At 49.2% G+C, this 13118-nt stretch overlaps 1 protein-coding gene across 4 annotated transcripts in view; it reads right to left on the bottom strand.

Moving 5' to 3' along the window:
• Positions 1–839: 839 nt before the first annotated feature.
• Positions 840–13118, bottom strand: part of ADCK1 (aarF domain containing kinase 1) — a 104375-nt gene continuing 92096 nt past the window's right edge. For all 4 annotated transcript variants that reach the window (XM_039883932.1, XM_039883935.1, XM_039883936.1 and 1 more), the window contains 2 exons: positions 8016–8209; positions 840–6676 (listed from right to left, as the gene is read on the bottom strand). In XM_039883932.1, the coding sequence (XP_039739866.1) occupies positions 6505–6676; positions 8016–8209 (366 nt within the window). In that variant the 3' untranslated portion in view covers positions 840–6504. The remainder of the gene's footprint in view (positions 6677–8015; positions 8210–13118) is intronic.

Below are 13118 nucleotides of genomic sequence, written 5' to 3'. Positions count from 1 at the left end.
CCAGCTTGGGCAGCCTGGAAGGACTTCATGTCCCATGCAGTGTGAGCCTTGGAGAGGCAAGTCCGTGCTGCCGGCACTCCATCCCTCAGGCCCTCTCTCTCCATTATTACCCACCTAGAGAAAGGCCAGCAACCACCTCCATCATTTGTGGCTGGGATCATGGCCGGAAACAGTCAACCACCACCCCAGTGAGACTGACCTGCCGGCTCTGGGCAGTGGGGCCTGACTGCCATGTCAGGTTAGTGCAAAGGGCGCCAGGCCCACCACTCAGCAGTGACTGACCAAAGGCACCTTCTTCCACCCCCTGCCCCATCAGTGATTCCCATTTTTAGAATTGCAAATACCCTTGGAAAACGAAATCCTAGTGCCAAGCCTATCTTTTGGGGGACAAGGCTCGATGTTTACACTTCTAATGTTACATCCATTTTTCATTACCTTGGATGTGTGTGCTTAAAAAGTTTATCTGTGGTAAATGTAAACATCCAAACTGTACTGCCATTTTTATTCTGTATTTTGTAGTTTCCTGGGAGCCTTTTAATTTGGGAATAGCCAGGCTACTTGACAAAGAGGCTATGCCTAAGCTCACATATGGAAGAGTTCATAAACTACATTTCTTCCTTCTCCAAAAGACAACTTAAAGGTATGTGAGCCAAAAGCAAGGATCCCAATCCTGCTGGAAGCTTGAAGAAACAAAAAGTAAGTCATGTCTGTGTCATGTTTTTCCAAATATGATGTGATATGAGGAACACTTCACCTCTGTGGTTATACTTCCCAAAACCCATAACCCCAGTCTAATCACAAGGAAACATCAGACAAATCAAAATTCAGACACATTCTATAAAGTATCTGACCAGTATTCTTCCAAAGGTCATGGTCTTTCAAGGTCAGGGTCTTTCAGTGTCATGAAAAACAAGGGGAGTCTGAGGAACTGTCATAGAGCAAAGGAGACTAAGGAGATACGATGACCGAGGGTAATGTGGTATACTTGATTGGATCAACTAAAACAATTTTTTAAAATTCCTGGCCCTCATTCAAACCAATTACAGTAGTAGTTCCCCTTTACATTCCAAGACTCCCAGTGGATGCCTAAAACCGCAGAGAGCACCAATCCCTACAAATATCATGTTTTCTCCTATACATACATACCTAGGATAAAGTTAATTTATAAATTAGGCACAGTAAGAGGTTAATAACAATAACAGTAAAATAGAACAATTACAACAACATGTTGTAATAAAAGTTATGCAAATGTGGCCTGCTCAACAGAGAATGCTACTAAGCGACTAAGGGCAGGTAGTGGATACAACATGGATATGCTGGAACAAGGCATGATTCACGTCGTGGGCAGGGCAGAGTGGAGGGCACTAAGTTTCATCACGCTACTCAGAATGGCACACAATGTAAAACTTATGAATTGTCTATTTCTGGAACTTTCCATTTGATATTTTCAGACCATGGTTGACTGTGGGTGACCTCAGAAAGTGAAACCACAAATAAGGGGGGAGGGGCTACTGTAAATTAGAATCTTGGGCATTTGAAGCTCTCCTGGTGATCCTGATGTACAGGGAGGGTTAAGAACTGCAGACCAGCGTGTGCATCAGTATCCCCTGACGGGCTTATTAAATCAGATTGGGGCGCCCGCTCCAGAGTTTCTGATTCAGCAGGTCTAGAGTGGGGTCTGAGAATCTGCATCTCTAACAAGCTCCCAGGTTACACTGATGCTGCCAGTCTCAGTATCATGCCTTCAGAACCGGTGATCTAGATCCTTGCAACTCAAAGTGTGGTCCACGAACCAGCAGCATCGACATCCCCTGGGAAATGCAGAATCTCAGCCCTACCTTGACCCACTGAGTCAGAATCTGTACTTGAACAAGAGCTCAGGTTATTCCTTTATACATGAAAGTTTAGGAAGCGCTGCTCTAGGATGAAACTGCGGGGAGAGGCAAGGAAATGAGAGCTGGAATGGTGGCAGTAGACAGCTTAATAGCCATCACTTCACCGGCCTGGCACTCCTCTCACACCCAAGAGAGAGCAAAAGAAGAAGGAACATCAGAGGAACTATGCAACTATTAGGTCCAAAGCAGAACTGAGCAGAAAGAGCACTTTCTGCCCTGGGCTGTGCTATCCAGGGGCACAGCGACCTGGCTAAGGAGGGAAGCTAGCTGTTGGCAGGGGCTGAGGCAGCCTCCAGCAAAACCAATCCAAAAGGCACTCACCACAGGAAAATGGACATTGCTGCTACAGCCCAAGTTTTAATATTTACTCTGCTGAGGGCCGATCTCATACTTCCTTTGGAAAAAGAGAGAAAACCAAGCCAGTCTATGTAGCTTCACAAGAAGGAGGGAGGGAAGAGGAAGGAAAGAAGGTGAGAGCTTTTACCAAAATGTTTCCAGACTAAGGCTTAGGGGACCAAGCCTCCTGCAGTTAGTTCCCCTTCGGCCAGCTATCTGTAGCAGTGGCACCAGGGAGCCTGGCATTCAAGTCCTCCTGTTAAATATAGACCCTCCTGGTCCAGCCGAACAGACTTCGCCACTCCCACAGGCCAGGCTGCAAGAAACACACCACTTTCTGGTTTTGTTCTCCTATCTGTTTAGAATCACCCAATCATCAGTTCCCAACGGAGACCCTAGCTCCTTAGGGCCATAGCTTGAGACCACTTAAGCCCCAAGTATCATTCCGCATGGCTCCATGGAACTCCTCTCACACTGGCTTCCACTGAGAGTAATTCTATGCCTCTCAACAAGTCCCACCCCTGAGGATTTGCTTAGGTGCCTCCCGGAGCCACTTTTGTTTTCTGAGATGTCATTGGATGTTCACATTCTCAGAGCCCTGCAGCTGTGGCAGGAGGGGCCTGGGCAGCCTGTAATGCTAAAAGTGGCCATCTCTGATCCTGAGAGTGGGCTTGGAGCTTGAGGAAATTAATAATCAAACAAGGCAGCACCTCTTGTAGAGGATGAGTGACATATATAGCTTTTTTAATACACCGATTTCAACATCCATGAAAGTAAAGTATTCTGAGATTCTAAGTATCGACATGTTTATTGAGCACTTAACTAAAAGCCAGGGCATCTGCACTTACTCTAAGCTGGGCACATATCTGAGGGGCTCTCTATCAAATGGGCCACAGAGTTGGAATTCCTCTCTCCTCCACCTGAGAAAAGGGAGGAAAAACAGCCATGTTGCCCAAATCAAAGAAGCCAACACCTAAATTCACCGAGTATCCAAGTGTTAAAAGAGAAAACACTCTTCAAAGTAAGCTGGTGGTGTCTTCCTGACACATTGTCACTGCTGGGAGGAAAAAAAGTCACAGGATTTTATTGCAAAGCACCAAACCCAAATCAGTTCATGGCAAGCTCCACAGGACAGAGAAGGGAGCAGGGTGAAGGTCCCACATGGAAACTCATGCAAGCTCTCTCTGAACTGCAGAATAGACACTAGGAGAGCTCTCCTCCTACAGCTCTGGGCTCCAAAGATGGCTCCACCCAGGCTAAGCAGAAGGCACACAGGCCAGCAGTCAGTCAATAAAGATGCACCTCAGGCCAAGTGCAAAGGACAAGAAGACACCAGAGTGATTGTTATGTGATAAAGATTTTGCCTGGTCTTTGCCTCTGGTTCCTGGGAGAGAACCTCTAACTCCTTGAAATTTTTCAGTGACAGGAGGATCTCTGATATTCATGGTGTGCCCCTTGGATCACACCTGAGTTTGTACTAGATGGTTTAGGATGGGGAAATACCAGTTCCATCTGTCTGGGGAGGGGAGGGGAGAGGGAAAGCAGATTAAGTTCAATCATGTGATCAGTGATTTAGTCAATCCTGCCTGTGTAATGAAACCCTGACAAAAACTCTGAACACTGAAGCTCAGTGAACTCACTGATAGGCTAAGAGGGAGACACTTTGTGATTCCACGGGAGAGGACACGGAAGCTCTGCATTCGGGACCCTCCTAGACCTCGCCGTATGCATCTCTTCATTTGGCTGGTCCTGATTTGTAACCTTTATAATTCAATTATAATCACAAATATAGTAATTTCCTAAGTTCTGAGTCATTCTAGCAAATTATTGAATCTGAGGGGGTTGGGGGAGCCCCCAAATTTCCTGTCAGTTAGTCAGAACTGCAGGTGGCCTGGGGACCCCCGAACTTGCAGCTAGTGTCTGAAGTTAGGGCAGTCTTGTGGGGAACTGTGCCCGTAAGCCTGTGGAGTGTGCACTAAGGCCAGGTGGTCAATGTCAGAACTGCGTCACAGAGCATAGTAGCCCAGGTCCACCCACCGCAGGCCCTGGGTACATGCTGAACTCAGTCTGCATTTTCCAGGACTTTTCGTCTCCTTTACCTATTCACTTACCCAACTCCACTGAAAATCCAATTTCCTCTGAAATCAGGGTGTTTAAGACCCAATTCAGGCACATATGAAGGCCCAAGAACAAGTGTGATCCATATCTATGGTACTGTGGAATAAGAAAGAAAGTATGGTCCCTCTCTATCACTCAGCAGCTGTGTGACGTCAGGCAAATTTCGAAAACTCTCTGAACCTCAGTTCCCATCTCTTTATGATGAGGCTAATGTCCCCTTTCCCTCATGGAGCTGATGGGATGGATAATTCAATGATGTAACTTAGCTACAAAGAGCCGAGCATATTCTCTTACACGTGTCGGGCACTCAATAATCATCGGCCTATTCTCTTCCTATTTTCACTGCCCTGTACCCCAAACTCTTCCAGCCTTTGTACTCTTCCTGGATTTGGGTGTTGCTTGGGTACTAGGCCCACTGGCAACATGCTGATGTTTTACATCACAGGCCAGCAGGAAGCCAACCATTAAACCAAAAGTGAAAAGCAAGTAACCATTACTCTGAACAAAAAGGACATTTATATTTACTTCAGTGGCTATAAAAGACACCATAAAAATATAATATGCAGCATGCGTCCTCATGATTAATAATAGATCTTGCAAATTATTCTCTCAGGTCCCTAGGTATATCCAACTGGTCACTAAGAACAATTAATTTTTTCAGGAAATAAAGAGATTGTGAATCGTCTCCGGTCAGTAGAAAATCTGTTTGCTGTATTATGAATAAAAAGAATAGAAAAAGAGACTCGAATTCAGGGGCTTTCTGCCACATGAGTTGGGTGAAGTAAGAGCAGAGAGACCCGAATACAATTACTGTCTGTGAGCAAGGGTGCTCAATGAGAGCCAGGACCTGCCACATCCGGGGTGCGACACCTCTGGGGAGTAACATGGCAAGAAGGAACCTGCTCTCCAGCCAGCTCAGAGACCATGCACCTCCCCAACAAACGCAAGCATCCCACAAGCTCGATGCGCCCTCAAAGGGTTCCATGGTTCATCCTGACAAAGGAAGTGTTGAGACATCCAACCCAGTAGCACCTGGAGACCACACAAACACGGGAGCTAAAGCAGGAGTTTGAGATGTCCCAGAAACAGGAGCAGGGGATCGAGCTGGGGGAAGCAGGCTGGCAGCAGGCAACAGGTGAAGCATAGAGTCCAGACAGGTGACAAGGAGGTTTCAGAATGGAACCCTAGCCACGGTGAGTGAAGTTTGGACCCCAGGCTACAGGACTGTGGGCGCCGAATGATAAAAACAAAGGGCTAAGTCAGGAAACAATTAGTAGAACAAGGCAGGTACCAGGTCACAAGGAATGAGGTGAGAAACCAGGGGAACCAAAGTCTGAGGTTTCAGCTGAGTCTCTGAGTTCCTGGTCTTGGGCTTCTGAACAACTTCGACCACGGTGTCAGTCTTGGAAGGTGAGAGAAACCTACAAGAAGCAGGAAGTAGCCCCACAGTGGCAGGCTGGAGGAATACAGGAGCAAGAAGCCGAGCAGACCACGATGGCATGTGGCATCCAGGTCCACTCCCGCCTAATGGCCAAAGTAGATTCGCACCCAAACTTGAATAAAAATCCCACCAGCCAAGCCCTGCCCTGCAACCCTGAAAAAGTTTTTATTGAAACACAGCACATCAAATACCAAAGGGGTCCCCATGATAGCAGTGAACTCATGGCTGCAACACAGCCTGCCTCGGAGGCCGAGCCACTCACTAAGGTGCGACACCTCCGGGGACCGACGACAGCACAAGGTAAGGGCACCTGCTCTCCAGCGAGCTCAGAGACCACACTCCTCTCCAACAAAATCAAGCCTCCTACAAGTTAGATGTGCCCTCGGTGCGATTCATGGTCCATCCTGACAAAGGAAGGGCTAACGGAAGCGGTGGGGGACACCCAACCCAGTGGCACACGTTGGGAGTGGGGAAGCAGACTGTGTGCCATCTCCCTGGATAAGCAGAAAAACATGTCGCATGGCTCAGTATGAGGTCCCGAGACAAGGGCTACCATGTGGGAGAGGAATTCTAGAGGAGGAGTATAATGGGACCATGGACAGCGACTGGGGGGCTCCAGGCCACAATGTGGAGACATGACTAAAGAGTGAGTGAAAAAAAACCCTTGCCTGCCATAGAGTCACACAGAAAATGGGCAGGGGACAGCAAGTCCACTCAGCGTGGAGCAGGCAACAGCCAGCAAAGCAGGGCCAAGACCCAGCTGGCCAGCCTTAACCCCTTCATACGCAGAATGAGTTCATGAAGGTCGATCTGCCATAAGCTGAAGGCCTCACTGAAAGAGATCTGGGTCCTTCTGAAGGACGAACAGGCATTCTTCTTCTTGTGCCTGCAGGAGAGGCAAGAAGAAAGGGAAGAACAAAAGATAAACAGGCAAGAAACACACGGGATCATTTAGGAAAATGGAAGATGAAAGCTCTGCCAACTCGCCAGCTCCCCGCCCCAGGGATGACTCCTGGTTCTGTGATCATACCACCGCCCAATCAGGAACCAGAGGAACTCAACTACTCCAAGGAGTTTTCCAGATAAATAGGGTAAGCCAGAGCAGTTGTTTCACAGGGCATCAAAGACCTGGTGGGCCCACTGAGGACGACATTCCAATGCTTCTATTTTCCCAAAAGTAGAGTTACTATTTATCAAACCAGAATCCCCCAGACTCAAATATAAAAGCTTTCCCAAACTTTCCCAAGGTAAGAGTCACCTGGAAACCTGCTCAGGTGATCCTAGGACGCTGAGGCTATTGTGGATGCAGCCCAGCTCAATCCCTCTGTACCAACAAAAGGACATGATGAAAATTGGTGTTTATGATGATGACCTATTCAAGACTTCATTCTCTGAACCCTCAGAGAAATAATAAATCATGTTCAGCCCTTTCCCTGTGCAGTCTATTTTGCTCTAATATAATTTGATGTTTGATAGCAGGTGATATATGTGGTCAACTCTCCCTTCACCAGATAGTTGGACAGAATGACCCATTCCCGGCCTGGGTGGATGGGCTGGATGTGGACCACAGCCTAGGCCTCCCCTCTTGGGTGAGAACATTCAGCCACAGCATAGGCTTTCCATGCATTTGCCGCCCTGAGGTAGAAGGGCCTAGAACCTTCATTTCTCTATCACTACCTCACTGAGGAAGCACCCTTCCCTAAGGGTGATGAGGCATCTTAGGAGACCTGAGATCCTGAGAGTGCCTAGAATCTGCTGGCAACACTTTCCCAGGTCCCGGCCATACCTGAGACACTTTCCTGAAAACGCTGGCCTCACTGCTTGGCCAATCCTGGGGAGACAGGTCTCAGGACCAGAGAGAAGTAAGAAGTGCATCAGGGCGTCCTAATCCCAAGCCCAGGGGACACTTGGATGGGACTGAGACTTTCAGAAAACAATGTCACTTTACTGAGGGTAAGGATCACCTGGAAAGCTGGACCGGGAGGGTGAGGTCCTAGAATCCACCATCTTAACAATGCAAGTGGCTCTCAGACCACCCACAACACTGCCCTGAGGCATCGGCCAGTTGGCTGGAGCTGTTCCTGCCCCTAACTTCCTTCCAGGGAGACCTGGGGCTTGGGACCTCAGGCAGGGCCCTAGGGACCAGTAGGAGAATGTGGAGGCGTGCAGACCCCTGAGGCCGGCGAGGGAGGTAAAGAGGAGGAAGGGCGGGAGCCCACACTCACTCGGCCAGCGCTCGGATGCAGCAACGTGACATGTTGAGGAAGGAGCTGGAGCTGGCGCGCGTGCCCAGGGCAGCCTCAATGCCACGCAGGAGGTCGTTGGTCTTGAAGATGAGCAGCATCTGGCGTGGCACGTGGTTGAGGAGCTGGCTGATCTGGGGGAGGTAGTTAGCCGCGTTGTTGCGGATCTCTGAGTCCTGAGGATGCAACAGGGAGACGAAAACAGTTGGGATGAGAAGATGGGTGGCCGGTGTCTGAGCAGCTGGTGACCTTAGGGGCTGCAAGTAAGCTCCAGGAGGGAGTTCCAGCACCGCTGGCTTAGGACCTTCCACTGGGAACCTTCCCCAAAGGGAAGCTTAGCACAAGAAGCTTTGTAGCCCAACAAACCTAGATGGGACTTCTCACCCCAACACCTGCCCAAGCACAACAGCAGCACATCCACAGGGCTCAGGCCTACTTCTGCTGCCTCCGCCGTCTCTGGCTCCCCATGGCCAAGATCACCAATACCCATCCCCCAAGTCCCCAAACCCATACTGACTGGAACAGGAAATCTAACACCCCAACAACCATTTGATGAGGCTACAGTTTGCTAGCCTCTCAGCCCAGAGGTCCAACTCTGCATTATTCTCCAAGGCTTCTTCACTGGCCACCGGTTTGAGGCCAGGCTTGAAGGAGCCCTGAAAGCTGATAGCAGCTAAGTCATATCCCCCATCTCCTCAGCCAAGCCCAGGCTGGTGCAGTTCACAGGTCTGAGTTCCCAACCACAACCCAGCTCCAAAGTCCTGCCCATACCCTACCTGACTCCCTACCAGAGGCCCTAGAAGCCACTTCCTCTCACTCTCCTCCATGCTGGAGCCAGTCTCAGCCCATCCAGGGCCCACAGTCCTGATGCCCTAGAGCAGGACCCATCCTGGTGTATAATTCTGGGGTCTGGCTTCCCATACACTTCCCCATCCCTGGGCTCTGCGTGGCTCTGGGCAGATAACAGCCCCCAGTGAGGCTCTGATCTCTTCTCAGTCTCCAGAAAAACAATAGTGATGACAATGACAATGACAACAGCCAACACATACTGGGCATTCACCACATGAGCGAGGCATTACGAAAATGCTTGCTTGTGAGTATTAAGTTATTTAATTCTCACAACAACCTGATCAGGCAAGCGTATTACGCCCATTTGAGAGGAGGAAATTGAGGCGCTGAGAAATTAACTTGCCCAAGGTGCACAGCTAGTGAGTGAGTCGGGATTAAAACTCAGGCCGTCCAGCTCCCAAGCCCACACCCTCACCACAGGCTATACTGCTCACCGCACAGTGGACTATGTGAGCCTGGGCAAGTCCTTTCATCTTTCCCGAGCCAGTGTCCTCAGCTAAAAACTGGGAATGCTAATACCCTCTGTGCCCACCTCCCAGCAGTACCAAGAGGGCCAGCAGAGATAAGGCATGCAGGGGTGCTTGGTGCCAACCGAAGTCATGAGGGATCCAGCAGGGCTGCCAAAGGCTTCGCCGCCTGGCCGCTTCTGCAGCATTAGCAGAACTCTCTGCCCTTTCAGGAACACATGTGCTTCGCTGATAACTGAGTTGCTGTGAAACTTGAAATGTCCCTCAGGCAGAAGCTATCAGACTGGAACATCTCAGCATGAAGCCAGACACCAAGAGGCTGTCTGCCTCCCTGCAGCCTCCCACCACAGCTGCAGGTCACCCCGCTTGAGGGGTAAGGCCTGATCAAGGCCCTGCTCACCATAGAGACCCCCCTCTCTCAGGAGGTCGGGACTAGCCTGGAACAGCCCTCTGAGCCCAAACAGAAAGCACCTGCGCCCACCCAGGCTACCTCATGGGGGCATCTCTCAAAGCGGCACAGCCATAAAGCTTGGATAATCCTGATGGTGATGTCTGCAGTGGACCCCACTGGGTGCCTATCCAACAGTCAACCTCCCACTAACCTTTGTTAAAAGAACCCCATTTTTGTTCACTTGACCTCTTGGAACTGTGCTCTTCAGGGAGGTGAAGCCCTTGGTGTGGGGGCATCTTTACAGGCCTCAGCCAACGCTGGCTCTGAGGTCAATGCCCCTGCCAAGTGACTGGTTTAGGCATGGACATGTGACACAAGTCTGGCCAATGAGACACAAGGAGGTGTCTGCTAGGGGACCTCTGGAAAAGGTTTTCTTGCTCTTAAGAAGAAAAAATTGCCCTTCCTCCCACCTCTGGACACCACGGAATAAAGATGTAAAGCTTGGAACTGCCACTCTCACCTTGGACTCCTGAAAGGAAAGCCAAGAGGAGAGCACAGGAGTCAGCACAGAGCTCTGAGTCTGCCGATCTGCTCAATTAACCAACCCGGACCCACGCACCTCAGGCTCCTTGTTATGGAGAGAACAAATTCTTAATTGTTTAAGACACTTTGGGTTGGGAGAAAATCTCCTTAATATAATCTTAGAGGTTCCCCCAATTCTCAGTATGACTAGGACTCAGAAAACTGAGCTCTTACATCTCAGAGGCTGAGCTGGCCTAGAGTGGCTATGTTTATTCTCTATCTGGGTTTCTGTACCAAGTGCGCAAATGGAGTCCATGTCTCCAGAACCTACACAAAGGCCTCTCTACTAGTCCTGGTCCCAGAAATGCAAGGACCTTATAAAAAGATGTACAAGACAGGACCCCTGCCCTCCAGATACTCACCAACTATAGAGTTCATATAAGTATGCAAATAATTAACTCTGAGAGGGAGTATAAGGTGCTTGCCCATGAGTGATACGAATATTCAAGGACCACTTTTGGCAAAGGTAGGAGGCAAGACCTCCTGGGCTGGACCGATGGACTAAATTGTGCCCCGCCCCTCAAACCCCTATGTTGAAATTCTAAACCCAACATGACTATTTGGAGACAGGCTCTTTAAGGAGATGATTAAAGTTAAGTGAATTCATAAGGGTGGGGCCCTAATCTGATAGGACTGATGTCCTTACAAGAAGAGATATCAGGAGCACATACACACAGAAGAAAGGCCAAGTCAGGACAAAGAGAGAAGGCAGCCATCTGCAAGCCAGGAAGAGAGGGCTCGCCAGAAACTAACCCTGTTGATAACTTGATCTTGGACTTCCAGCTTCCAGAACTGTGAGAAAATACATTTCTGTTATATAAGATACCTAGTCGGTGGTATTCTGTTATGTTAACCCAAGCAGACTAAGACGGTAGCATTTATGCTGGGTCTTTATGAATGAATAAGAATGTGAAAATAAAGTTCTAACTTAGTTAATAAAAACAGATATCATTTGCTGAGTATTTACTGTGTGTCATGTGATCCTGTCCAACCCTGTGGCTTTAAATACCATCTATATGCTGAGGACTCCCAAACTGATGCTCAAGCTTACATCTCTTTGAGCTCCAGGCTTAACTGCCCATGACACCTCTATCTGAATACTTAAGAGAACTATTGCTACCCCCAGCCCAAACATGTCCTCCCAAAGTCTCCCCTATGTCAGGAAGTAACACCACCCCCTATCCTGTAACTCACCCCAAAAAGCTATGATGCAACTTTCCCTCCTCTCTACATCCAAGCCAACAGAAAGGCCTCTCAGTCTTAAGCCCAAAACGCATACTGGTTTCATCTGCTTCTCTCCACCTCCATGGCCATTAGCATAGTCTGAGCCCCCAGCATCTCTGCACCTGGAGTCCTGCCCTAGCCTCCTAACTAATCACCCCAGTGCTCATCTTGCCCCACTCCAGACAGATACTTAAAACAGCAAGTCTGAGCATGTCCTTCTGCTTAAAACCTGCCAAAGGCTTTGCTTTGTGCTGAGAATTAACCCAAACTTCTTCCCATGGCTTATGGGCCCTGTGTAAGGCTCTCCCTGCCTGGTGCTCCAAATTCTTCTGATTCTACCATCTACCTCACGACACTCCAGACCACACCAAACTCTTAAAACACCTCAGCTTAAATGTCAACTTCTCAGCACGCTCTGCTCTGAGCCCCCGATCTATAGCACCCCCACCACAAGCTGTTTCCTCCCTCTACCTACAGCCTGCAATTATTCCATTCAGCTGTTTATTCACTTATTTACTGTCTGTCTCCCTCAACCACAGTGCAAGTTACACAGGCCTGTCTGTCTGCTCATCACTGAATCCTCAGGATCTAGACCAGGGTCCAGCAAAAACAAATATTCAATGAGCAAACTTCAGGAGCTATGGGAAGGCACTTTCCCTGCATTATCAGTAAAGCAGAAATTATCATCCCTATTCAACAAGGAGGAAGGTTGTCTCTCTTCTTCTGAGATGACATTCTTTAAAGCTTTGTAAGCCTGGGGCAGCTGCTGGTCATCTTTGCCACCACGCTTGCTGGGGAATGATGTCAGCTTGGAGGAAAGCAGAACCAAGAGATGGCGAGATGTGGCTTCTTTGGTGACATCACTGGAGATGGGATCCAGCCATTCCTAAAGTTCCCTACCACAAGACAGCTTGCAGGGTAGGACCCTGAGGCTCAGAGAGGTGATGAGAGCTACCCGAGGTCACGCCACCAGGAAGGGCAAGTGCTGGAACTAGAACCCAGATCTTTCTGACTGCACGAGCAGAACCCCATCTCTTGTAGTGAGCCCGAGCCTGTCCCCTACTGGACATGGGCAAGTCTGCATAAGTCTGGCAAACTGACTGGGAAGACAGAAGCCGATTCCATGAGGGATTGAGAAGCCCGAGAGGGAAGGAGCTCTGAGCCAAGAAGAATGAGCTACCCCAGAAGTCCCCATGATGGGGCAGTGGTGAGTATGAGAACAGGGAGGAGGTGTCCCTCGGGCTGGTCTCAGCCCAGACACCATGGAACTCCTGTTTAGATCTGATGGAGAAATGAGCTACAAAGAAAGGCCAAATAGCTATTTCACTAAAAACTCTGTAGGGCAACAGGACAAGTGACATTGCATGGGTACCGCATAAGAACCGAAGCACTCTCCCAGGAGGGCACCCCCGAGGAACCACACCATGGAGACAGTGCCCAGCAGAAGGCAGCAGAAGTGGTGCCAGACTTATTTATGGAAAGCCCCGGGAGATTCCCAGAAGTCTTGGGGGAGAACCTTGTGGATGCCTGATATTCTGTGTGAGCAGGCTGGAGCAACAGTCTGGATCATAC

The sequence above is a fragment of the Pteropus medius genome, unplaced genomic scaffold (genome assembly GCF_902729225.1).
Source record: "Pteropus medius unplaced genomic scaffold, Ma_sr-lr_union100, whole genome shotgun sequence".
Taxonomy (NCBI): domain Eukaryota; kingdom Metazoa; phylum Chordata; class Mammalia; order Chiroptera; family Pteropodidae; genus Pteropus; species Pteropus medius.
This window is presented reverse-complemented; position numbering and strand designations above follow the sequence as displayed.